Raw genomic sequence first — 25,155 nt, 5'->3', positions numbered from 1 at the left:
AACATTGCTGGAACCTGAAGCAACAGAGGTAATAAAGTACAGTTAATTTGACCTTTGCTGAGAACAACACTTGAAAAAGCAGTCCAACAAAATGTAATACAAGAATGTTATTTCTAATTAGAATAATGCTGTGAGAGTAACTCCACAAGAACACTATTCCCCTGCAATTGCTTTGCTCAGTTTTCTGCAGGGATACATTTCAGTGGTGCCCTAGACATCCTGTATCACCAGGCACTAGGGGTCATTCTTGAGAATTACTGATCTGATTACTCTTCCTGTGACTTCTGCTGCTTCAAGACAGCATGTCACTCACACCAACTCCAATACAAGACAACGATGCCCAGAATGAAACACCTGGAATATTCAATCCAAGTTAAGATACACATTGCTTAGACTTAGAGAAAAGCCCAGAGAAAGTTAGAGGCGAAATTCCTAATTCAGCTCACTCTGTCATACAGAGAAGACTGATGACTACAGATGCAGCATATTCCAGTGCAGAGGACACTAGTCTGGGAGGCAGGAGGTTCAGGATCTATTCCCCAACTTTACCACTGACCATCTATATGGCCCTGGGCAAGTCTTTTTACCACTCGGTGCATCAATTTCCTTTCCCACCCTTTACCTAGTATATGTAGTCTAAGCATTCTGAGGAGGCAACTATGTTTACTAGTATATTACTGTTAATAAACACTACTGTATAGTATTATAAAAAGAACTAGGTGCTAGGAATTGGACTCTGTCACTGAGCTGTGGGAGAAACCACCAGGCCCTTTGGTTCTTTCCAAATACAAACTAACAATTATTACAGCACCCTTACCACACACTCCAATTGCTCCTAAATCCAAGAATTAAAAACAACATTTTGCAGGAAAAAAGGAAAAATTAGTACAGCTATCTAGTTGTAACACTGCTAAACAAAACCCTTTTTTCCCCTCAATAGAATCAAATACACTAGTTCCTAGCCCACACTAAACTTTTCTAATACTAAATCAAAAATAAAATCAACAGAAGAAAATAATCCATATCATAGGAATGCAAGAGGAAAAAAAATCTTACAGCTGAAGGTACCTACCTACCATTATTTGTCAAAAGCCAACACTATGTCTGCTGCTGTTAAGCCAGAGTAAAATGCAATTGCCGTTTGTCAAATGGTTTATGCTGTAATTCAGACACAGAATAGTTCACGCATGACAAAAACTGATATCACAGAGGTGCAGAGCTGGGTGCTTGGAGGCTTTTTATGGGAGGGGGAAGTTGGGTTGACCAACTCTCAGTTATCAGCTCTGGAGTCTGATGTTTGTTAAAATTCTCATCCAAAATCATCTTCTGCAGTCTTTTCAGGAGACTTTCTAAAATAGACAGGTTATTATGGTAAAGATTGGTAACTTGCTTTTGGGTTGGTCAGATCCTTAACATGCAGGTTGCAGGCACGTATTTTGTTGGGGTGGGTGCAGGAGAAATGTTTAGGTCAGAAAAGAAAAGAACACTTATGTTGTGACAGAAAGAATGGAGTTATAACCAGGAATGCTGACATATCCTAAATTACCACAGAACTACTAGCCTATCTGCCGCTAGAAAAACATTACTCTGCTGTTGTTGTATTTAAAAATCTGTTTTTATTAATGCAGAAGTTCTCTCTCTCTCTCTCATACATGCACACACAAAATCTTCTAATGCACAAAAGTAAGCAAGAGGACTGCCAGTCTTTTCTGAAGGCTCTAGCACTTTAACTTTCAGAACAATTACATAAAGCCATGAGACAAAAAAAAAAAAAAAAGTAACTTTCCAAGGATCAATTACAGCTCAACATTGCAAGGGCAAAATACGCAAAATATCTTACACTCTAACTACTAGAATGCTGAACTCCTTGAACTAGTCTCTTTAAATTACACCAACAATTAGGAACTATACTTCTCATCGGTCTGTGTGCTACAGTATGCAAGTCAAATTTAAAAGATCATTTATATCAGACTGGGAAAAGCTCTGCTTTTTGAAACAGTGAAATAAAATGGAAACAAAAGTCGTCTTACCATTTTGATGCCAGTGGAAAATGTGACTGGTTTGACTGGTCTGGGCTTTTCCAGCTGTATTTCTAGCTGTGTAGATCTGTCCTTATGTTGAGCTAAGAGCAGGGAAGCTGGCAGATGGGAACTTTCCTGTAAACATGTTGAAAACACAGACTGAAATATTCAAAAGCAAATAATTAATGCCACACAGTCTTCAAAACTACAAATCGTGTCTGAAAAGGCCATCAGCAGCAGAAAGAGGTTATCCTAAATATTCTCTGTATGAGAAACGGTTTACAGCAAATGATCACTTTCAGTAATAAGAAAAACCTGCAGCAGCCTCATAAATCAGAGTAATCTGCAAACAACTATTTTTATAGAATCCACATTAAAGACAATATAACAGGGTCCTTATTGCAACTGGCCAATGCAACCCTATTTATTAAAATAAAAAAAATTAGAACTTAATCACAGAAGGAGCAGTACGAAGTAGCATAACTTGGATCAGATGTTCATCTAAGACACATTCTTTCTACAAATGAATTCAGACCAGTTTGAAATTGTTTCCCATTAGATTTCACCTGAGGCCGTTTGGAAATGATCCTTGCTCTGCCTTGCACAATGGCACTATTGTAAGTGCAACCAACGGCATATTTATTTTCTCTTTTACCAACTTATTTTTAGGGAAGCCAGCCAATTTTTTTTTTAAAAGGTATAAAAGTAATAAAATGGTTAACTTGCTTAACTACTTAAAAATCTTACATTTGTGCGACACCAAACAGGATTGCTAACATGTATAAACATACCACATTCCAAGGAGAGGTAGACAAATTATTGGGTAAATAATTCTCTATTAAACGAGTCTGATTATCTCTGTGAACTCTGAAATCCTCACTTCTCTTTACTATGGAAGCAGAGGAGGTGGGGGGCAGGGAGCTGACTATTCCCAGACTCCTTCACTGTAGCAATTGATCCACAAAGCATTCAAGACATAGCACGCACTTCTGTCCTGGGGAAGCCAGGAAATACTACTTTGTGGTCCAAACTTGCTACTACCTTGTAAAGCAACTGAAGCTTCAAGGCCAGACTGTGACTGTAAATATTTTATTTTTAAATCTTTAAGACAGAAATAGGACTGACTATGGGAGTTAGGTGCCCAGATGTTTTTGAAAATCTGAAGTGACATAGATCCATCAAGTTCATTACAGTAAGACTGATGGATGCTCACTCTTTATTCTTTCTATGGTTAACTCTTCTCTCTCACTGTTTCTTCCAGTCTATTTTAAGATAAGGGTTTCAAGGCACAGACTGTATCTCACAAGGGGACCCTGATCTAGATTAAGGAATAGTACAAATAATTGTAAGGAACAGCACAGCACAGCACCCTTAGTCTCTTTAGCATATGGACTGCTCCCCATCCATTTTACATGCAACTGAAGTAAGAATTTGGACCATTTCCTGTATTAGGGCCTGAATCTTTGAGCACCAACACATCATCCCACACACTGAGACTTGAAATAAAAAGCAGTCAAGTTGCACTTTGAAGAGCAGCAAAATAATTTATGAGGTGAGCTTTCGTGGGACAGACCTCTGTCCCACGAAAGCTCACCTCATAAATTATTTTGCTGCTCTTTAAAGTGCTACTTGACTGCTTTTTATTTTGATAGTATATAGACTAGCACGGCTCCCTCTCTGTTACTCAGTCTTGGTGTGCACTGTAAAGTCTACTATTATCCAGCAATAATTAAGACTCTTAATGCTAATTTTTTTAATTATGTGAAGTCAGGGTGTCTCCCTGAGCTCTTTTATTCTCTTCCCATTTATCAACTGTTTGTTGCCTCTCTCACGTGACAACAAAAGGCAGCCAATTTCTGTGCTAACTTCTCACATCAGTGTAGAAATACCCAGTTCTGGGAAACCTGCTTTGTATCAGCAAACCATAGGGTGTGATTCACTTTTAAGTGCACGGCCTTTGGAGTAACCTTCCCTGAAAAGCAGGAAAGAGATAGATATCATAGACCAGAACCTGTCAGAGATCATTTTTCCATACGTGAAACGCAGATTGAAAACAATGAGAAGCCCTGTGGCACCTCTGACGAAGCAGGTCTTTGCCACGAAAGCTTATGCTCCCAAAAAAATCTGTTCGTCTCTAGGGTGTCACAGGACTTCTCTTTTTCTTTTTGGCAGACACAGACTAACACAGCTACCCCTCTGATAACTGAAAACAATGGAACCTTTGAAACCAGAACTGTTCATCACAATCACAAGTGTCACAGGATCAGAACTCAGAGCTTGGAGAGAAGGAGGGGAGGGACAACATAACTGAAGAGGCTTTAAGCTACCATGGCATCTGCCTGATTCTGGGAGCAGGCATCTTCCTGATTCTGCACACAGGCACACACTAGCGTAATTAAGAGAGCCACGAGGGGCTAAGTCACGGAAGCCTGCCCCTACCTGCCTACAGGTATCATCACTGCCCAGAAATCCCACAGCACAATGAGCTTCATCCTTGCCCAGACACGCACTACTCCCAGTCCCACTCAGCCTCCAGCAGGTCCCCAGCACAAAAGGGCCTGGCGCAGGGCTCAGAATCTCACTCGTATTGCACAGGGCTGTTAAGAACCTCTCTAGCACTATTCATGTACCGCATGTTAATACTCCCAGGTTCACACATGTTCCTCAGAACCCAGGTCTGAAAGTTTGGAAAAGAACCGCCGCTCAGCACAAACCACAAAGAGAATAAAGATTTAAAATCTGGTATGTTAGGTAAAAAGTGGCAGCCATGGAGGTGTCATTTGAAATACTGCCAGCATGAAAACAATCTAATCCCATATTGGGAGGTGGTAGCATGGTGCTGTGGATAGGACAATGGACAGGAATTCAGAAGACCTAGTTCTAACCCTGGCATGGCCAAGGACCTGGTGTTTGACCTTGAGACAAGCTACCTTGGTGACTTTTTTTCTCCTCCTATCTTAGGCTTTACTGATTTACGTAAACCGTAAGCTTCTGGGGGCAAAAGAGCGTCTTCTTATAGCTGTATAGCACCTAACATAAGGGAGGACAACCTAAGGTCCACGGGCCACACGCAGCCCACTGGGGCTCCACCTGCAGCCCACTGACCCCCAGCCTGCCCCCTTGTCCCACACAGTGGGGCACTGGAGCCCTGCACTTCCTTTCTCCTCTTTCTCCCTCCCAGTACTTTTGGAGCACCATGAATCCACTGATTTGCTCTCCATCCCCGCTCCCGTCCCTCCCAAAGCTGGAAGGCGTTTGCAGCTGTTCAAGGTCAGGGAGGAAAAAAGGAAGAGCAGGGACTGAGCGTGAATCAGCAGATTCATGGCACTCTGAAAGTGCTGGGGGCGGAGGGGTTAGACATGTGGGGCTCCAGTGCCCCAGTGTTGGAGAGATGGAGCTGGGGAGGAAGACAGGAGGTCAATGGGCTGCAGGTTGAGCACCACTGGGTCACAGGCTGCTGCAGCCAACTGGGATGAAGAATACCCAGTGTCCACTCACTCTTTTTGGTTGCTCACTGCTGCTCTAACTGTTTCTGTAATCCAAATATCAGAGAAAAATTGTGAACCAGTCTTCAAAACTAGCTTTAAAAAGTTTCAACATTAAGAGTAAAATTCTCTTGTTGCATGTGACTTCTCAATTCTGTTATGTGCATGCACAAACTCACTCAGCGGCCAAAAGTTCAGTACAAGACTGGAAAGCAGGATATTGGAGTGCACATTTCATAAGCATCTGACGAAAATATTTGCCCCAAGTTTTTTTTTTTCTTATTGTTAAATCAAACAGGAAAGCAGGTGGGAGAAATCACCAAAAAGTGTATAAATTACTATTATCCACACAACAATTCCTGAACATACAGGGTGCATTAAGGTGAGACAAATTTAAAATTCATTTGTGAAACTCTAAAGTTCTGTAGAGTTCATGTGAGTTCTAACATAGACTTCAATGGAGCCAGGATTTCACTCCATGGCCATGTCTACACTAGCCCCAAACTTTGAAATGGCCATGTAAATGGCCATTTCGAAGTTTACTAATGAAGCGCTGAAATGCATATTCAGCGCCTCATTAGCATGCAGGTGGCCGCAGCACTTCGAAATTGACGCTGCTCGCCGCCGCGCGGCTCGTCCCGATGGGGCTCCTTTTCGAAAGGACCCTGCCTACTTCGAAGTCCTCTTATTCTCGGGCGGCGAGCCACATCAATTTTGAACTGCCGCGGCCGCCCGCATGCTAATGAGGCGCTGAATATGTATTTCAGCGCTTCATTAGTAAACTTCGAAATGGCCATTTGCATGGCCATTTCGAAGTTTGGGGCTAGTGTAGACATAGCCCATATGTTGCTTAAAAGCATATAATCTTTATAGTTCTAATACTAGATTTTTAAATACATTTTGACAATTCTGTCACTTACTTTATATTCTGTTTGTCATTTCCATTTCTCTCAATGAAAAAAAAAATTTTTTTTTGCTAAAATTAGCTTCACTTTCATATCTGCAGCACAACCAATATTCAGATTTCAGGTACTGCAAGGGGATGTTTAAAAATAAAAGTACTCAAACATTTTAGGACTTACGGCAGAAACTTATTTCTGCTAGTTTTATAAAAAGCACAATTTTACTAAACTAAGTTTTGAGCCAAATTCGATAGTACCCTTTAAAAACTAGACATGCTCTGAAGTTCTCTAATTTTTCTTCTCTGCCTTTAACATTACCTTTCTGTTGTTTTTTAAACTATTTAGAAATGTTTTAATAGCAACGCATGTGCAATCATTGTTAAATTACCTATTTTGGTCACGTTATAAAGATTATTTATAACTGCTCTTTTCGCAAGCCATCTGGCAAACTGTATTTCCAGTAAAACCAACTGCTGTGTAAGAAAACAATGTTGGCCCCTACTAAATTAAAGTAAGCAGCACTGAACACACTTTAAGTCAGAAAACAGTTCAAAACCATTTTTCCAAACCATTAAGGAAATATACTGAGTGTACAGTGGAGTTATTAATTGGCCTGCTAGGCAGACTGTGCCTAACTAAGTAGGCCATGACATGAGCATTAGTACTCCCAAAGTCGTAAGACTGTGCTGCATATAAGGTCTCACATTGTTGGGGGATTTCCCTTTCTGTTGGGATACATCCACTGGATTAAAACAACAGGCCTTTTTGCAGTATGTCTGTGCTGACGGAAAAGGAAAAGGAAAAGGAAAAGCCAAAGGCTGACACGAACCTTGGCCTCCCCCCCGGCAAGGCAGTTCCTCAGCCCAGTCCCCAAAACTGTAGAACAAACTCCTGAATCGTCTAATGCTAATCACTTTTTATTTCGGGGAATCTCCATCTCCTAGTGGGCCCAAGGAGAACTCTGAATTCTCAGCAAAGGAAGAAATTAAGATACAGATTCATGAACAACCAGAAATAAAATGCAAAAGTGCTGGTTTGATGTAACTTTACTGTGAGAAATCAACAAACCATCTTAACCCCCCCATAATGATATCGTAGTTTTTTTTAAATATACATTTTCTTAATTTGTCTATTCTTTCTCTTGCCATATATTATTATTTACAAAATGTGCATATGCATGCATGATCGCACGCACGCACGCACTGTTCTAAGATTCCCTAGTATTGCACACGTGTAACAATACATTGACCAGTACATCCAGATTAGACCACACATCCAGTGCATAGACTGCCCTGCCCCTCCTAACTCCTCACTGAATTTTTGGATGCACAAAAACTGATCAGTAAAGAGGAAAGCTAGAAACACTCCCACAAAGTGTTACTTTCCAAAAAGTTTTAAAATAGCCAAACACGTAGATTTCCAAGAACAAGCTATGTCAAAATAACTAACTAGTAATAATAAGTCTTCTCTTCAAGAGAAGCAAATGTGCACACCAAGAAAACTTGCAGATAAAAAAAAGCGGGTTTTATTCAAAATAAAATCTGCTTTTCCCACTACACAGCTGTCAGTACTCCTCCTATAGTTTCCTAATACTTTCAGTGGGCAAAACAGAAATTCCGATCCAATATACTAATTTCTTACGGAGGTAGGAGGAATGGAAGCAAGTCAGTTGCTAATTTAATCGATGGGCTGAGTAGATTAATTGGGATAGCCCTTCTGAAATTCCAGTACCAAATTGTCACAGTGAAGAGCAATATAGAACAGACTGTTCACAACGGGAAAAAATGGGATGACTTACAGAAAGAATCAGCATAAACTCTACCAAAAAAACACCTACTTATTCAGCAATCACTTACATTTTTCATGATTATTCCTGGCACCTTTTCTTCTACTGTCTTATAGGATGAACAAAATGAAAAATAAACATGAAATGCACAAAACTAATCTTTTGTGTCAGCTGCATAAATAGTACAGATCCATGCCTGCAGCCCTAAAAGAATTTAGGGTTCAAAATTTGTGGTTCTGCTTTGATACCCACCAGTTGATCCAGAAGTGCCTGTTTATTCTTCCTTTTTATAATCTGTTGCATTTGTTCCTCTTTCTGGATGAGCAGTCGCCTTTGTTCATTTTCCTGTCGTTCTACTTCTAATGCCTCCTCCAACTCCTCTTGCTCCCGAGTCTAAAACAGGGGAGAGAAACTAGAAGTTTACTGTTGGAAAAAATACTCCACATTTGACAGATAAAAGGTCTGCCACAGTGCCCTTCCCCCAAGTAAAAGGTATCATCCTAATGTCTTTGGTGGGGATTTAGAGATGTGCAATGAAAATGATTAGAGGTACAGGTAAAGGCAAGAACTTTGGATGAAAAGATAATGAAAAGCCTGTTATGCAACAATTTATGAAAGGAAACAAGTGAGAGGGTACAGGACAGAGGCATGCAGAATACATAAGGTGAATTTTCTGCTCCTATTCACCCTGACAATACAAGAACAAGGGCAGATTCAACTAAACCGAGTTGCAACAGACCTAAACTGATCATTTATTCAAAAAAGCCAAAATGGATAAATCACCTGTGGACTGTATTGCCACAAGAGACAACTGAGGCCAAGAACTTAATAGCTGTGTCTACACGTGCACGCTACTTCGAAGTAGCGGCACTAACTTCGAAATAGCGCCCGTTGCGGCTACACGCGTCGGGCGCTATTTCGAAGTTAACTTCGACGTTAGGCGGCGAGACGTCGAAGTCGCTAACCTCATGAGGGGATCGGAATAGCGCCCTACTTCGACGTTCAACGTCGAAGTAGGGACCGTGTAGACGATCCGCGTCCCGCAACGTCGAAATTGCCGGGTCCTCCATGGCGGCCATCAGCTGGGGGGTTGAGAGATGCTCTCTCTCCAGCCCCTGCGGGGCTCTATGGTCACCTTGGGCAGCAGCCCTTAGCCCAGGGCTTCTGGCTGCTGCTGCTGCAGCTGGGGATCCATGCTGCAGGCACAGGGTCTGCAACCAGTTGTCGGCTCTGTGTATCTTGTGTTGTTTAGTGCAACTGTGTCTGGGAGGGGCCCTTTAAGGGAGCGGCTTGCTGTTGAGTCCGCCCTGTGACCCTGTCTGCAGCTGTGCCTGGCACCCTTATTTCGATGTGTGCTACTTTGGCATGTAGACGTTCCCTCGCTGCGCCTATTTCGATGTGGTGCCGCGCAACGTCGAAGTTGAACATCGACATTGCCAGCCCTGGAGGACGTGTAGACGTTATTCATCGAAATAGCCTATTTCGATGTTGCTACATTGAAATAAGCTATTTCGATGTAGGCTTCACGTGTAGACGTAGCCAATAGGAATCAAACCCACAAACAAAAAAAATCTACAATTATATCAGGCAAGAACATAAAACATTTATGCTCCAGGAAATGCAGTAAACCCTCAAGTTCAGGGGGGTTGTGTTTCTGCAACCCCCATGTAACTCAAATTTTCATGCAAGTCTAGTGGAGATGGGAACCAGGCTCCTGCCTGGTTCCTCTGGGCTTGCATGAGCCAGAGAACTGACCCGCTCACCAGGGTTGGTCAGTTTCCTGGCTCCCAGAGCAGCAAAGGGACCCAGGAAACGGAGCAGCTGCTCAGTTTCCCAGGTCCCACAAGTTGCAGGGAGCTGGGAACCAGGCAACACCCTGGTTCCATGCTCTTCCCCACTTGCAGAGAGGGGAAATGGAGGAAGGCAGCAGCCTTGGCCAGTTTCCTGGCTCCAGCCAGTGGTGGGGAGCTAGGAACCAGGGGCAGCCTGGCTCCCGGCTCCCCTCCTCTTGCAGAGCCAGGAAACTGAACAGGGCAGCAGCCTGTCGGGGCGTCAAGAGTCAGCCTAATTCGTGGCTGCCGCCCTTGACAGCAGCAGTTTCTCATTCCTGTCAGGGGTGAAAGTCGCTTTAAGCCAAAACATGCACAACTTGATTGCTCTTATCTCAAGAGTTTACTGTAAGCCAACCACAGGGCTTAGGAAAAGTGACCTTTATGGGCAGGTTATGTCAGAGTGATCTATGTTTCATGCACCTTCAGGGTGGTTAAACACTGGGATAAATTGCCTAGGGAGGATGTGGAATCTCCATCACTGCAGATGTTTAAGAGCAGGCTAGACAGACACCTGTCAGGGATGGTCTCGATGGTACTTGGTCCTGGTGTAAGGGCAGGGGACCAGACCCAATGACCTCTCAAGGTCTCTTGCAGTTCATGTTCTATGATTCTGTCTTGTTGGGGCAAAGTTTGGACAGACGTCTGCTCCACAAGTTGTCCTGAAGAAGCACATGGGCCAGAAAGGCTGTGTAGGAGGCCTCAGCCCTGGTAATATGGGCCATGACCGTCACCACAGGCAGCACTATAGCTTAGTCATTGCAGAAGCGAATGCAAGCTGTGGTCCAAGATGACATTCTTTGAGTGGATACAGGGCAACCTTTCATCCTGTTGGCCACCATGACCTACAATTATGTTAACCTGACAGAACCAGGTAGTTTTGTAATGTAGAAGACCAGAGCCCTCCTCTATTTACACAGGTTTGGCAAGGAACACTGGGTGAGTTGTGAACTGAACTTCACCCTTACAGAAGGCTGGAGTATGGCAGTTCCAAGGCAAGTGCCTGAATCTCGAATACTCAGCAGTCTGATGTTACTGCAAGTAAGAACATGAATTTCCAAGAAAGGAGGAGAACACACGAAGCCGTGATAGCACCAAGTTCCAGTCCCACCGTTGAACAAGATCCATGATGTGAAGGTAGAGTTGTTCCAGACCCTTCAGGAATCTGGCTGCGATAGCCTACGTGAAGACTGACCTGCTCTCAAGCAGCAGGTAGAAGGCGGAGGTGGCTGCTAAATGGAGCATGACTGAGGACAAGTCCCAGAGCTTGAGATACAGGAGATAAAAATCAACAACAAGCTGGAGAAGAGACCGTTCAGGATGGACACCTTAATCCACAATCCAGCACATGAAAGGTTTCCGTTTCACCAAGTCAATTGCCCTGGTGGAGGGCTTCCTATTCCCCAAGAGGACGTGCTGCATCTCAGCTGAACACTGCTGCTCCTGCACAGGCAGCCATACAGCAGCCAAGCCACCAGAAGTAATGCTGCCTAGACCGCCGTGGTTCTAGACAACAGGTCTGACCTGAGGGGTAACTAGAAGGGGCTCACTGCTGACTGTCCATGCCCCCAGTTGAGCAGAAGATAGGGCATTTCCTGTTCTGCCTGGAAACAAACAGGTCCACCTGGGAAGCTCTCCATCTTTGGGAGCAGGAACTGACCACCTCCAGGTGGAGGGATCACTTGTAATGACAAGAACATCTGGTTGAGGCACCCCATCCAAGCATTCTTGGTGCCCAGAAAGCGAGCAGCTAAGAGGCATACGCTGTGTTGCGGACAAAAAATCCAGAGCCACAGGGCCTCCGGGCAGAGGGCACATAATCTGCGTCCATTATGCCCGTTGATGTAGAAAATGGCGATTGTATTGTCTGTAAAGATCTGGACCGCCCTCTCTTGAATGTGAGGTAGAGATGGCATGGATCCCAAGAACTGTCCTGAGCTGCCTGATGTTGATATGAAGGGTATGATCGTTACTGGACCAGCAACCCTGAGTGTTAAGAGAGTCCCAATGTGGTCCCCATTCCAGACAGCGCTGTCCCTGGGGGACTGCAGGATGCAAAAGCAAGCACAGCCCACCTCTAGCCCCACACTCACTCCTCCCCCGAACTCCATCCCCAAACAGGGGATTTTAGGAGCCCTGCCACCACCAGCAGGGGTCAGGCCTCCCCTGCACTCATCTTAGTGATGGGAAGCAGTGCAGCCTGGCCCCGGCCTGCTGTACACACCTGAGCCCAGATCCCAGCTGCATTCCTCTGGGGAGCAGAAGGAGCTGCAGCTGATGCATGGCATTTCCCACCACTACAATGAAGCAGGATAACATGGCTGAGAGATGGTGGAGCTCAGCAGGTTGGGGCTGGGTCATGCTTCCTGCAGCTCCCAGGCTGCCGGTGAGTGCAGGAGCAGGCCAGGCCTCTCCTGTTACCATCAGGCCCCTGGCAGTCCTCCAGGCTACCCTAGGCCCAACAGGGCCCCTCAAAGAACAGAGCCCAGCGTGGCTGCCCTGAACTCTCCAATGGCTGGTATGGCTCAGATCCCAGGTTACAGGCACTGGAGACAAGGGTCACTAATGAGGTCAGGAACATCACAGGATTCTGCCATCTTGTGAGGGATGAGAATATTTCCTCCGAGATCCTGACCACTTTGCCCACGAAGCGTCAGTTGGGAACATAAGCCAATACTTAGCTGTGCTCAAAGGGCCTGAGTCAGAGATGTGCACGCCGCACCACTTAAGTACATGCCATCATATGGCCCAGCAGTCCAGGCACATGTGGGCAGTGGTGAGTGTGTAGGCCATCACACCCACGATAAGGTAAAGCCAGGGCCTGGAACCAAGCCTCAGGTAGAAAGGCCCTCACTGGATTAGAGCTGAGAACTGCTCCACTGAACTGTATGAGCGCTAAGGTTGTCTTTGTCATTTATTATTTATTTATTATTAACCCCAGGTTATGGCAGGTAGAGCATACCAGACAGAGATGCCAATGGACCTAGTCTGGAGACAGGTTCTTGATTAGCCAATCATCAAGGTATAGGTATAACTGGACTCCACAATGTTACAGGTAAGTGAACACCAGCGCTATGCACTTTGTGAATACTCTGAGCCAATGAGAGACCTAAGAGCACTGCCAGGAGGTGCAAACAGCACCTATCCAACATGAAGCAGAAGACTCGCCAGTGCCCCGAAAGAGAGAGATATGGAAGTATGCATCCTTGAAAATCGAGAGCAATGTTCTCATCTCCCAGATCCAGATACGGAATGATGGAGGCCACAGAGACCATGTGAAATTTGAGCCACTTGAGGGACTTGTTGAAATTATGCAGGTCTAGGATGAGTCCAAGGCCCCCCTTTTGCTTCCAAATTTAGGAATTTTCTAGAGTAGAATTCCCTGCCTTCCAGGACCCAAGGAACGTTTTCTACGGCTACCAGGGGGCAGACGTTTTCAATCTCCTGAACAAAGTTGTTTGCGAGAGGGATGCGGAAGGAGGCGGAAAGGGCGATCAGATGCAAATTGCAGGGTGCGGCCCAGAGAAACAGTCCGACACCCATTGGTCTGAAGTGGCATGCAATCAGGTCAACCAGAAAGGGCAGAAGCACTTGCGGAGACTGAGGACTAGACATGTTGTAAAGGCTGGAGCACACTCTCAAAACAACTGCTTCTGACCTCCCTGAGTTCTAGGAGGGTCCTGCTGTGCAGCCAAACAGGACACATAGGCTACGTCTACACATGCCCCAAACTTCAAAATGGCCATGCAAATGGCCATTTCGAAGTTTACTAATGGAGCGCTGAAATGCATATTCAGCGCTTCATTAGCATGCGGGCGGCAGCGGCGCTTCGAAATTGACGCGCCTTGCCGCTGCGCAGCGCGTCCAGACGGGGCTCCTTTTTGAAAGTACGCCACCTACTTCGAAGTCCCCTTATTCCCATGAGCTCATGGGAATAAGGGGACTTCGAAGTAGGCAGGGCCCTTTCGAAAAGGAGCCCCGTCTGGACGCGCCGCGCGGCAGCAAGGCGCATCAATTTCGAAGCGCCGCTGCCGCCCGCATGCTAATGAAGCGCTGAATATGCATTTCAGCGCTTCATTAGTAAACTTCGAAATGGCCATTTGCATGGCCATTTCGAAGTTTGGGGCACGTGTAGACACGGCCATAGTGTCTCTTAGGTCCCTTGTCCTTCTCCATCCTCCTGTAGGTGCCAGATCCAGGTGGTAGGTAGAATGAAAAAGGGGGGTTGCCACACAGCCTGGGCTATTTTAAGTACCACTCGGTGGACAGCAATACAATCTTTGCCCATGCGGTGGCCAAGATAACATCTGTTTGTACCACTACCTCTTCCAGTTGCAAGCCCGGGTTCTCCACTACCTGTTTTAGGAGAGGTTGGTACTCCTTAAAATTGTCTAGAGGACTGCTGGCAAGGGAGGGTCCAGCCACTGCTTCATCTGGGAAAAAGACAACAACAACAACTGCACCCGTGGCTGGAAGGCATCGTCCCTTTCTCAGACGAGGACAGGTCTCCAAGGTATAATATGCCATGTACACTAGAGTACTGTGTTTTGACTGTAGCACCAGTGGTGCACAATTACTTTGTCCAACATAGCTGGGGAAGACTCCCCATTGGTCCCTGAACTGTTATGGGAAGTAGGGAGGAGAAAAAGAGACTGTCCCTGTTGTGTCAGCACTAGGGCTGGCGCCACCCAGTCTCTTACACAGATGGAGAATCCTTCTTGGCAAAGGGCTGATGTCATGCTCCAAACTCAACCACTTGCCCAACAGAGGCCATGGTAGGGCAGTTGAGACCTGTGTCTATCTGCTGATCCTGGTGTGCAAATGATGGGGTAATTAGTGCTACCTGTCAGAGGATCAATACCAAGGCGAATGATATCAATGCTAAGATCCCAAACAATCTCTCCAGGACAGCGACCGACATCAAGGAGACTGCCAGAAGGAGGGTGACTGGCACCTGGGCAACCTGTGGCTGAACATTGGCGATACTGGTGTTATGGGGAATGATGCCTCAACTCGGGAGTTTCACGTCTGGTTAGTGGTGGCTTTGTCAGGGAGATAGGCCTGTTGGCTGGCAAGCTGATCCTGGTGCCAGGGAAATGGTTACAGTGAAGGAGACCTGCACCTACAGCCTCATGAGCAAGGATGTTCTGCCAATCTATGCTGCTGCATCCCACTGGGCTGACTCTCCGATGCTGGAGGCAGAGCTGGCTCTCTCCTCTGGTGCAGCACCTTTGGGACAGGTTGGCTCTAATCTTCAGCTCCCTAAGAGGCTCCAGCAGCTGCGGGCCCCACTGTAGGCAGTGAGCCCTTCCCACTACCCAAAGAGGGTGAAGCAAGTGTCTGGCTGGGCTGGGGGTCTGATCACTGAGGTACCCCCCAGGAGACCTGAGGCAGGCACATGGCCTGACGTGTGCCTGTCCTAAGCCCTTGGTCCTTCAATACCAAATGGCACAACTTCTTTTGCCACTTCCTGGGCACCAGCAAAGGGGAGTGGTGCCAGGATGATTCTGGTGTTGGCGGTACACTCTTCATTTAGGCCAATCTGCTCAGCACAGGGTAGGTTAAAATGGTTCCACCGCAGAAGGAAGAGCAGCTTCCATTCAGCGAGCCCTCAAGGTGGATATCCGGCTCTCTCTGGACCTGAGGACAAAAGTGTTTTACAGATACAACAACACTTGGCCTCCAATGGCTCTCTCCCAGTCACTTGAGACAACAGTCCTGTGGATCATTGATAGGCACCAACCTGCTGCATGGCAAATAAAATTTGAAGCCAGACGAGCAGAACACAGCCCACCTGGAGCAAAGTCCCAATGGGGAGTAACTATTTGTTAATGATTATGCTTAATAACTAATTATTAACACTGTCAACAAGCTATTTACAAAGGCCCTAAAGCACAAGGTCTGTTGAAAACGAGAAGACACCTCTAGTTCTTGCTGTGCAAGGAAGGCACTGACTAACCACCACAGGCAGTAAGAAAATACAGGACCAGTGCTGCCAAATATATGGCCACATGGGAGCTCCACTCCAGAGGGCACCACGGCCAGTTCTAAAGATACCGTTAAAGCAAAACTCTTTGGCAACTGTGGATGTGGGCGTGTACACATCTCAAATGGAACTGACACAAGTAAGCACTTAAAGAAAAAATAATTTAATACTTTTCAGAACCCAGTTATACTTGTGGCCTTCAAAACACCCCCGAGTTCCACAGATTGACTGTACATTGCATGAAATTCTTCCTTTTGTTTTAGACCGGCTGCCTGTTAATTTCCTGGGGTGACTCCCTTAATTCACCTTCTCCACACTATTCATGATTTTACAGACCTCTATCACATCTTCCTTATTTTGGTCCTTTCTAAGGTGCACAGTTCCAGTCTTCTCAATCTCTCCCCCTCTGGGCACTTTTCCACATCCTGAGTCATTTTTGCTCTTCTTCTCTGTATTTTTTTTTCCAGTATATCTTTGAGATGGGACACCCAGAACTGCGTTCAAGGGGCAGGTATACCACTGATTTGTACCACAGCATAATGATACCTTCTGACAGGCCTACTGGAATAACTATGAGATTGGGAATGCTAAGAATCACTGAACAAAAACTGTAAACCCGGTAACCTAACGAAATCCAGTTCAAGCCAGCGGCTATGGCAGCCTTCAGTCTTTTTAGCTCTCTCTTTCCCAACGGTTCCTAACATTGTTAGCCGTTTTGCTACTACTGCACAATGAGCTGCTCTTTTCAAATAACTATCCACAATGACTTGAAAGAGCTCTTTCTTGACCTGTAATAGCTAATTTTGACCCCTTTACTTTGTGTAGCTGGAGTTATGTTTTCCAATGTGTGTCACTTTGCTTTTATTGACACTGAATTACAGCTGCCATTTTCTTGGCCAGTCACCTGGTTTGGGGAGCTCCCTTCTTAACCTTTGCAGGCAGCTTTGCACTTAATGATCCTGAGTAATTTACTATCATTTGCAAATTTTGCAGCCTCCCTATTTAATCCTTTTTCCAAATAACTTAATGTGTTGAATACATTAAACTGCACTGAACCCAGCACAGAGCCTAAGGGGACCCCACTCTCATGCACGTCTCACCGCGGGCACATCTGATACTGGACAGTTAGACAGGATGTCAGACTAGACGGACCTCTTGTCTCATCTGATATGGCAATTGCTGTGTTCCTACAAGTTATACCTGACCTGAATGCTCTGTGATAACAGGAGGAGGAAATGAATCACCTTTGCCCTACCTGCTTTGGGCACATAATGTGGCTAGATGGAGGAGTTCTCAATGTGCTGATACTACTCCTGTCCATCACCTTCCTTTACAAATCTGTTGGGTTCTCAGAAGGAAATGTTTCAGACACCAAACTCCTCATGTAAATGTTGGGTGCCAAAGGAATACAGGGTCAGGCCTTATTCTGTCAAGTCTCCTATATTTGCCTGAACAGAAACATTGTCTTCTTTAATCATGTATAATTTTTAGTGCTGAAAGAAACACTTAAGACTCTATAGACAAAACCGTTTTTTAATTTAAAAAAAAAAAAAAAAATCCTTGTCAGGCCTCTTTTGAAAAAGAAGCAGGACTATACCTGAATCATATTTTAACAAAAAACCTCCAGGAATGTATCTGTGGCCCACATATGGAATACGTGTACAATCTCCCTCTGAGAAGTACCATCATGATTAGCACTTTAACAAGCAAAACACTTTTAAGCAAAAAGCTTGCTTCCCTATCGCTCATTTTAAATTTTGCATAAGACAGGCCTTTGTTTTTGCATACTCCAGCTCTTTGGAGAGCTTCGCAATGTCCACGTGTGGATATCCCCTCACCCCGTTTGGATGAGAAAGAAATTATTGTCCTGGAGTAAGAATGAACCCTGTCTCTTCTGGATAGAGTCCAAAAACACTGCCAGCATACAGATGTTTGGAAGAGCCTGCCTTTACTACCTATTTATGTCAGTCCCGCTCTAAACCCTCCTCAAAACAAGCAACACACAAAGTTCAGTTGTCCATATGATCTCCTGAAGCAGGCAAAGCTTTGGTACCAGAGAATATTTGCATATCATATTTTTCTTACTATGAAATGTGCCAGTATGCTTCAGGGTTTCTCTTCCCCTTTCAAGAACAGCATTTCATAGCTTTTCCACCTTAATACACTTAATTCCTCAACTAATGAATAAAAATTGTAAAAAAAAGGAGAGAGTAAACTAACCAATTTTATCTTGTTTTTCTGAATGACTTCTTTGTTATCCTTCTGGTACAGATCCATTTTCTTTTTGGTGTTCTCCAAATCCACATTGTTGGTCAAGTTAAACACTGTATTGATATTTAAAAAGAGATGCATGAAATTATGTTACGATCCTGTATAGACAACCATAACCAGCATTAAACTTGTTTAGTGCTCCTTGTCCCTACCACATTAACGCATACCTAGCAAAATATGGCAAAAATTCACTTAGGCACACAAAGGCCAGATCCTGATCTTTGTTCCATCACTGTTGACTCCACAGCAACGTCATGTATTTAAATGGAATTCTTACCATATCATACCTGTGTAACAGAGATTAGTGCCTGATTTTTTCTTTCCTTCATGGGATACTGGCCTTGGCCAGCTTCAGTAACTTAGATAAACTACTTGTTATGGAGGCCACTTTTTGTGTCTGGCTAGAAAGAAGTAGATCAGACCCAAACTGTGCTCCCCCTCCCTGGGACACATGAGAATGTTGGAGGGAGGCAGCATGCTAGGCTGGGCCAACCCCCAGAGCAGGTCAGAGAGCAAGTGCTTCCTAGCCTTATCCTGCTCCAGCCACCGCCTGGGCTCCCAGACCCCCAGCTGACTACATTCTCAGCCTTTGCACAGCTGCCCCATGCCCAGCCCCAGCCCACAGCTTGGGCTCTCTCCTTAACCCCAGGCCCACTTCCCCACCCTTGGCCCTCTGACCCCTGTCCACATCCATTCTCTGCAGTCACAGCCCCACTCCTGGCCCCACCTCTGAGGGAAGGAGCCAAGAGATTGCAGATGGAGCAATGCGGAGCATGACTCTGAAAAGTCTAGAAGGACCTGAACTAGATTAGCTACAATGCACACACACACTGTTCCGTACACGAGGCCCTTCCATTGCCTATGGGTCATCTTGGCAAAGTTACTTTGATAGGACTTTGCTGCTTTACTGCAGGTTAGAAATCTAGGTTCCTACATTCTTTGAGAACTCAGAAGCACCAGGAGACAATTTCATGCGTTCTTGCTGAAATCTCTGCGTTTATGCAGAGGTCCCTAAAAAGAAAACAAGTTAACCTATCGGTCACTGCTATATGTTGTGCTAAACCTTCTTTGTACACAACAAATATTAGGAGGATTTTCCTTCCTGAAATTATGTGATAAGATGAAGGCTATGCAACCAGCCAGCTCCCTTTGTTTTGCTGAATGTTCCCAGTCATGCATATTTGAACTACAGATGCCTTTAGGAATGGAGTAGCTTTTCTGTAGCAGGTGGCTTAAAACAGCTAGGTGGGGCAATGGATGAATAACTGGATATAGGTCACTGGTTCAAACTGCGGTCAAGTCAATCCTGACTCAAAGTCACTATCACATGAAAAACACCAAGAAGTCCTGTGGCACCTTATAGACTAACAGATATTTTGGAGCATAAGCTTTCGTGGACAAAGACCTGCTTCGTTGATGCATTGAAGACAAAGCAGGTCTTTGTCCACGAAAGCTTATGCTCCAAAATATCTGTTAGTCTGTAAGGTGCCACAGGACTTCTTGTTGTTTTGAAGATACAGACTAACTCGGCTACCCCTCTGGTACTTATCACATGCAGACCGTTTGATGCCCTCCATTCACCTCAGCTCAGCACGGACACCAGACTGATTGCCACCTCCCTAAAACTAGCATAGATAGCAACCTTGCCACACTCTCAGCAAACACGCCACAGAGCGAATCAACGTCAAGATTGTACCATCCACTCAAACTTTATATGTGGCCCCTCCAGAAAATGGCTGAAGTGACATGAAAGAGCAAGAAGTTTGCACTGTCATTGATGGGCCCTTTACAAACAAGAAAGGACACAGCCCTGGCCACAAAAAGCACACAATTTAAATTGTGATGACAGGAAGGGTGTTCCAGTGGCTACAGCCCACGCCTGGGAGTCAGAAGTCCAGAGTTCAATATCTGCTCTGCCACAGACTTCCTGTGTGACCTTGGACAAGTCACTTTGTATCTCAGCTTCCACTTTCCCCTTTCTGTAAAATGGGGTTAATAGCACTGTGCTGCCTTCTGGTGCTGCTCGGAGGGGAAAAAAAACCACATTAAAAGACTGAGAAGCTCAGATACCCCGGTAGTGGTGCCACATAAGTACCTTATGCACACACGTAAGTGCTCAGTAATGCAACTAAACACAAGTGAGGTTGAGAGAAAAAAATTAGGAACAGCAGGCAGGAACAGAGCCCGCTATTTCCATTAGCCTATGTTTAGCCATCTGATTTATGTCCTTTCTTTCACCCTAACTCTGCATTGCTATAAGGCTAGAAGTCAGTTTTTGGGAGCATCATGAAGGGAGCTATCTTGGCCCACAGATCAGGTGAGGGCACGCCAGGCAGCCAGGGCAGCTAAGCAGTGGGAGCGGCAAAAGGGAACGAAAGTACAAAGCAGGTATTATTAGCAGAACCAAAAATAGACAGACAAGGGCAGGGGTAAGGTTCTGCTGAGTAGCTTTCACCCTGGAACAATGCAACAAGGAGGTGGAATCAATGCAGTGGCACAGAAATTCTGGTGAGGGTCATGAAGCCATTCATCTCTCAAATATAAGTCATTTGGGAAAAAATACAGCACACTTGTAACCAGTGAGCATGCTGGTTGGGGAAGTGCCAGATAAAAGGGATTTTAATCATTTCTGACCCCCCCAGCTTCCTAACAAACAACTTGCACACTAGCACCAGGGTATGCTAAGTGGGGGTGCTAGTGTACAAATTGTTTGCTAGGAGCTGCAGGGTACGTACAAGGGCATGCAAAGTGAGGGGGGGGGTATGAAATTTCATAAGGAGATCTCATGCAACTGGCCTCCTCCCATGGTCTCCGTTGCCTGCCCCAACCACCACCACTGCCATTGCAGCCTGCTCCCACAGTCTCTGTTGCCTTCCCCACAACCACCACCAATGCCCTCACGTGGGGTGCAGGGCAGCCACAGTGTGGGGGTGGAGGGAGAGTAAGGGCAGCCATCCCCGGAGCCCGCATTGTGTCACTTCCAGGAGACCACTGTTCTCTTCCAGACAGGTTGGGGTCCCTGCTAATTGCAGGGATAAAAAAAATGGGGCAAACAGAAAAAGTTTGCTCACCCCTGCACTGGTACTTTCACATGACAATCACATTTCTGACCAGAGTCCTGCAAGAAAAAAGTAGTGGCATCGGAGCATCAGCACTTTCTACAATTTAAAGCCAACACGACATCTCTCTCAGCTTATGAGGACACAAGCAAGAAAGCACAAGACAGAGGCATGCTGCACTTGCAAGACACCCAGGTACACTCAAGGTGCATGCAGAGAAACAAGATGAGAAAAGCAAACTGCACCTGAGCAGCAGGGATATTCTTACGTGACCTTGCTGCTGGATTATTCACTAACTGGGTTTTTTTTACAAACTTAGGTTTTTTTCCTTTTTTACCCCCAAAGCTGAAATATAATAGTCTGAATAAATGCTGATCCATAGTGACAAACTGCATACCTACCTGGTGCAAAACATTTGCTGTGGTACAAGGGTGGGAAGGAGGAATGAACAAATTACTCTCTCTCTCCTTAAGCCTTTCCAAAACCACAACTGGCCCTGAGTATCACTGTAACTGAGCAGATCTGATAATGAATCATTACTTTCTCCTTCTGCCAGCACACAACATCAGAGACCTTCTTTCTGCTTCCTCACGGACATCCAAAAACAAGGCTTCAAAATAGTTACTCCAGGGAGTATCCTCCCCTCAGCTGTGAGCATCCCCTCCCTGCATCGGACCTCTGGGCTCTCTTTACAAGATCCTCTCCACCTTCCTCACACCCTAAGAGCACACGAATAGCCAGAATGGGTCAGACCAATGGTCCACTTAACTCAGCAGACAATGCCAGGTACTTCAGGTGGAATTAACAGAACAGAACAGACTACTGAATGATCCATCTTGTTGTCCACTTCCAGCTTCTAGAAAACAGATGCTGGGGACACTTGCAGCATGAGGTTGAATCCCTGGTTAATTGCTACAGATGGCTCTAGCCTCCATGAACTAATCTTTTCAACACGATTGTAATTTTGGCCTTCACAACATTCCCATGTAATGAGTTCCACAGGTTGATTGTGCACTGTGTAAAGACATTCTCCCCTTTGTTTGTTTTAAGCCTCCTGCCTGTTAACTTCAGTAGGTGACCCTCAGTTCCTGCGTTATGAGAAGAAGTAAATAACTTTTCCTTATTTACTTCCTTTATAGACTTTTATCCAAGCTTCTCTTAGTCATCTCTTCTCCAAGCTGAAAACTCCCAGTCTTTTCAATCTCTCCCAAAACAGAATCTGTTCCACATTCCTAATCATTTTCATTGTCCTCCATACCTTTTCCAATGCCTATAAATCTTATTTGTAACGGGACAATCAGATAAGCAAGCAGAACTCAAGATGTGGATGCACCATGGATTTATCCATCACATTCCTAACGGTTCCTAAACATCTGGTAGCATTTTTTGACTGCTGCTGCATATTGAGTAGAGGTTTCCAGAAAACTATCCACAATGACTTGAAGATCTCTTTGAGTGGCAAATTTAGAAACAGCTAAATTTAGACTCATTTTGCAAATACAATTAGGGTTATGTTTTCTTATGTGCCTTACTCTGAATTCATCAACATTGAATTTCATTTGCCCTTTTGTTCAACAGTCACCCTAGGTAGCACAGGAACCTATGGCTTAGTGAGTCTGGCCCCCAGCCCAATCCAACCCCTTCTGCACACAACACACCAATGTAGCCATTAGTGCCCACCTAAGGGTAGTACCCAACCAGCAACCAGAGCCCCAGGAGGACAGGCAGTGCATCTCCTGCACCAGCCCGAGATGGGGCCACAGCTGATGGGAAGAGCTGACTTGCAGAGCAAGAAGCAGAAGTGGGGCAGAGGACAGAGCATTGGCTGGTCCCTTTCTGGCTGTTTAGAGAGGAACAGCCCTCCCCAGTCTATGACATCTGTTGCCCATGCCAGTAACTCAAGTTTTGGGAGATCCCTTTGCAACAAACACCTACAAGACCTTTACCAAGCTTTCCTGAAACTATAATACCCACCCAAGGAAGTGAATAGTAACAGAGAGATAGCCATGTCTGAAGAAGTGGGTCTATCCCACAAAAGCTCACCACCTAATAAATTATTTTGTTAGTCTTTAAAGCGCTACTGGACTGCTTTTTTGTTTTTCTAAGGAAGTGAAGAAACAGATTGACAGAGCCAGATATGCACCCAGATGCCACCTGCTACAAGACAGGCCCAACAAGGAAAATGAGAGAACACCACTGACCACAACCTACAACCCTCAACTAAAACCTCTCCAGCGCATCATCAGTGATCTACAACCCATCCTGGGCAAAGATCCTGCACTCTCACAGACCTTGGGAGGCAAGCCAATCCTCACCTACAGACAGCCCACCAACCAAAAACAAATTCTCACCAGCAACTATAGATCAAGCCACAGTAATTCTAAACCTGGAAAAAATCCCTGCAACAAACCTCAGTGCTAACTCTGCTCACATATCATGCTTTCACCTACACATCTACTAATATAATATATGGCATCATGTGCCAGCAATGCCCCACTGCGATTTCCATTGGCCAAACTGGAAAGTCTCTACGGAAGAGAACAAATGGACACAAATCAGACATCAGGAATAGTAACATAAAAACCTGTAGGACAACATTTCAGTCTACCCTGGACACTCGGTAACAGATTTAAAAGTAGCCATCCTGCAAACAAAAAAAACCCACCACACTTCAAAAAACAGACTCCAAAGAGAAACTCATCATCAGCCATGAGCTCCCAGCACCCATTGGTGTCTGATGCCTCTCTCACTATTCCTTTTCATCGTTCCCTGTCCAGTGCGGAGTGGCTTCGTTTCTGTAGACTAGCTCCGCACCAACCAAATTTGACACCATCAACCAAGGATTAAACAGAGACAGGGAGTGGCTAGCCAATTACAAAAGCAGTTTCTCCTCTCAATGCTCACAACTCCACATTAACTGCCGATAACGGGCCACATTGTCCGTGACTGAACTGACAGTGTCAGCTCTGGCCATCCTCTTGACTGGGACCCCCTCCTTTTCATAAACCCATATATTTAAGCCCTCCTCTGGAGCACACCACTCATGCATCTCATGAAGTGGGTCTTTGCCCACAAAAGCTTATGCTCTAAAATATCTGTTAAATCTATAAGGTGCCACAGGTCTTCTTGTCACTTTGGACTTAACTTTGTCACTTCACTGCTGAATCACCACCCTTTTTTCAGTGACTAGTGTGAGGAAGAGGTCCATAACCAGCCATGGGGGAGGCAGGTTGCAAGGGGAGTAGGTATCAGCTGTGAGGCAATTCACAATTCTCAGTAGGTAGGTAGGCAAGCAAGCCAGCCACAGAGAGTAAACACATTCACTTCCTTGTGTTGTCACAGAACCCTGCAGGACCTTTCCCTTAATTCCCATAAGATGTATAGACATCATGGTATAAACTGCTTTAGAGTTTGCTCTGGTCTTGACCATAAAGACTATCTGTTTTCACAACAAGGCTGTGTCTACAATGCAGAGTTTTGCTGGAATATCTTATTTCTACTTTCAGCAGTATCAAGCTGTCCTCCAAGGTTAAGCAAGTAAAACCTACACTACAACAACCGTTACTGGCAAGTAGGCAAACAAAACTCTTGGATGTGGAGCCTTCCTTGCTTGTCATTAGAAAGCCAAAACTATTAACAGCAATATCTGATAGCTGACCCTTCTAAAGCAGTATTACCCAATCAAAAGTTTTAAAAAGTATTTTCCCTATTCAATGACAACAACAACACAGCTTAACAGGCTGGCAGGCTCCTTTTAGTTAAGGGCATTTAATAGAATTCCTCTTGGTCTGTAAACCACAGCAAATAGAGGATTGA

At 45.1% G+C, this 25,155-nt stretch overlaps 1 protein-coding gene across 3 annotated transcripts in view; it reads right to left on the bottom strand.

Moving 5' to 3' along the window:
• Positions 1-25,155, bottom strand: part of MNAT1 (MNAT1 component of CDK activating kinase) — a 213,620-nt gene that overhangs the window by 109,860 nt on the left and 78,605 nt on the right. For all 3 annotated transcript variants that reach the window (XM_074996316.1, XM_074996317.1, XM_074996315.1), the window contains exons 4-6: positions 18,230-18,333; positions 8,447-8,587; positions 2,031-2,156 (exon numbers count right to left, since the gene is read on the bottom strand). In XM_074996316.1, coding sequence (XP_074852417.1) covers positions 2,031-2,156; positions 8,447-8,587; positions 18,230-18,333 — 371 coding nt within the window. The remainder of the gene's footprint in view (positions 1-2,030; positions 2,157-8,446; positions 8,588-18,229; positions 18,334-25,155) is intronic.

This window comes from Carettochelys insculpta, chromosome 6, assembly GCF_033958435.1.
Source record: "Carettochelys insculpta isolate YL-2023 chromosome 6, ASM3395843v1, whole genome shotgun sequence".
Lineage (NCBI taxonomy): Eukaryota > Metazoa > Chordata > Testudines > Carettochelyidae > Carettochelys > Carettochelys insculpta.
This window is presented reverse-complemented; position numbering and strand designations above follow the sequence as displayed.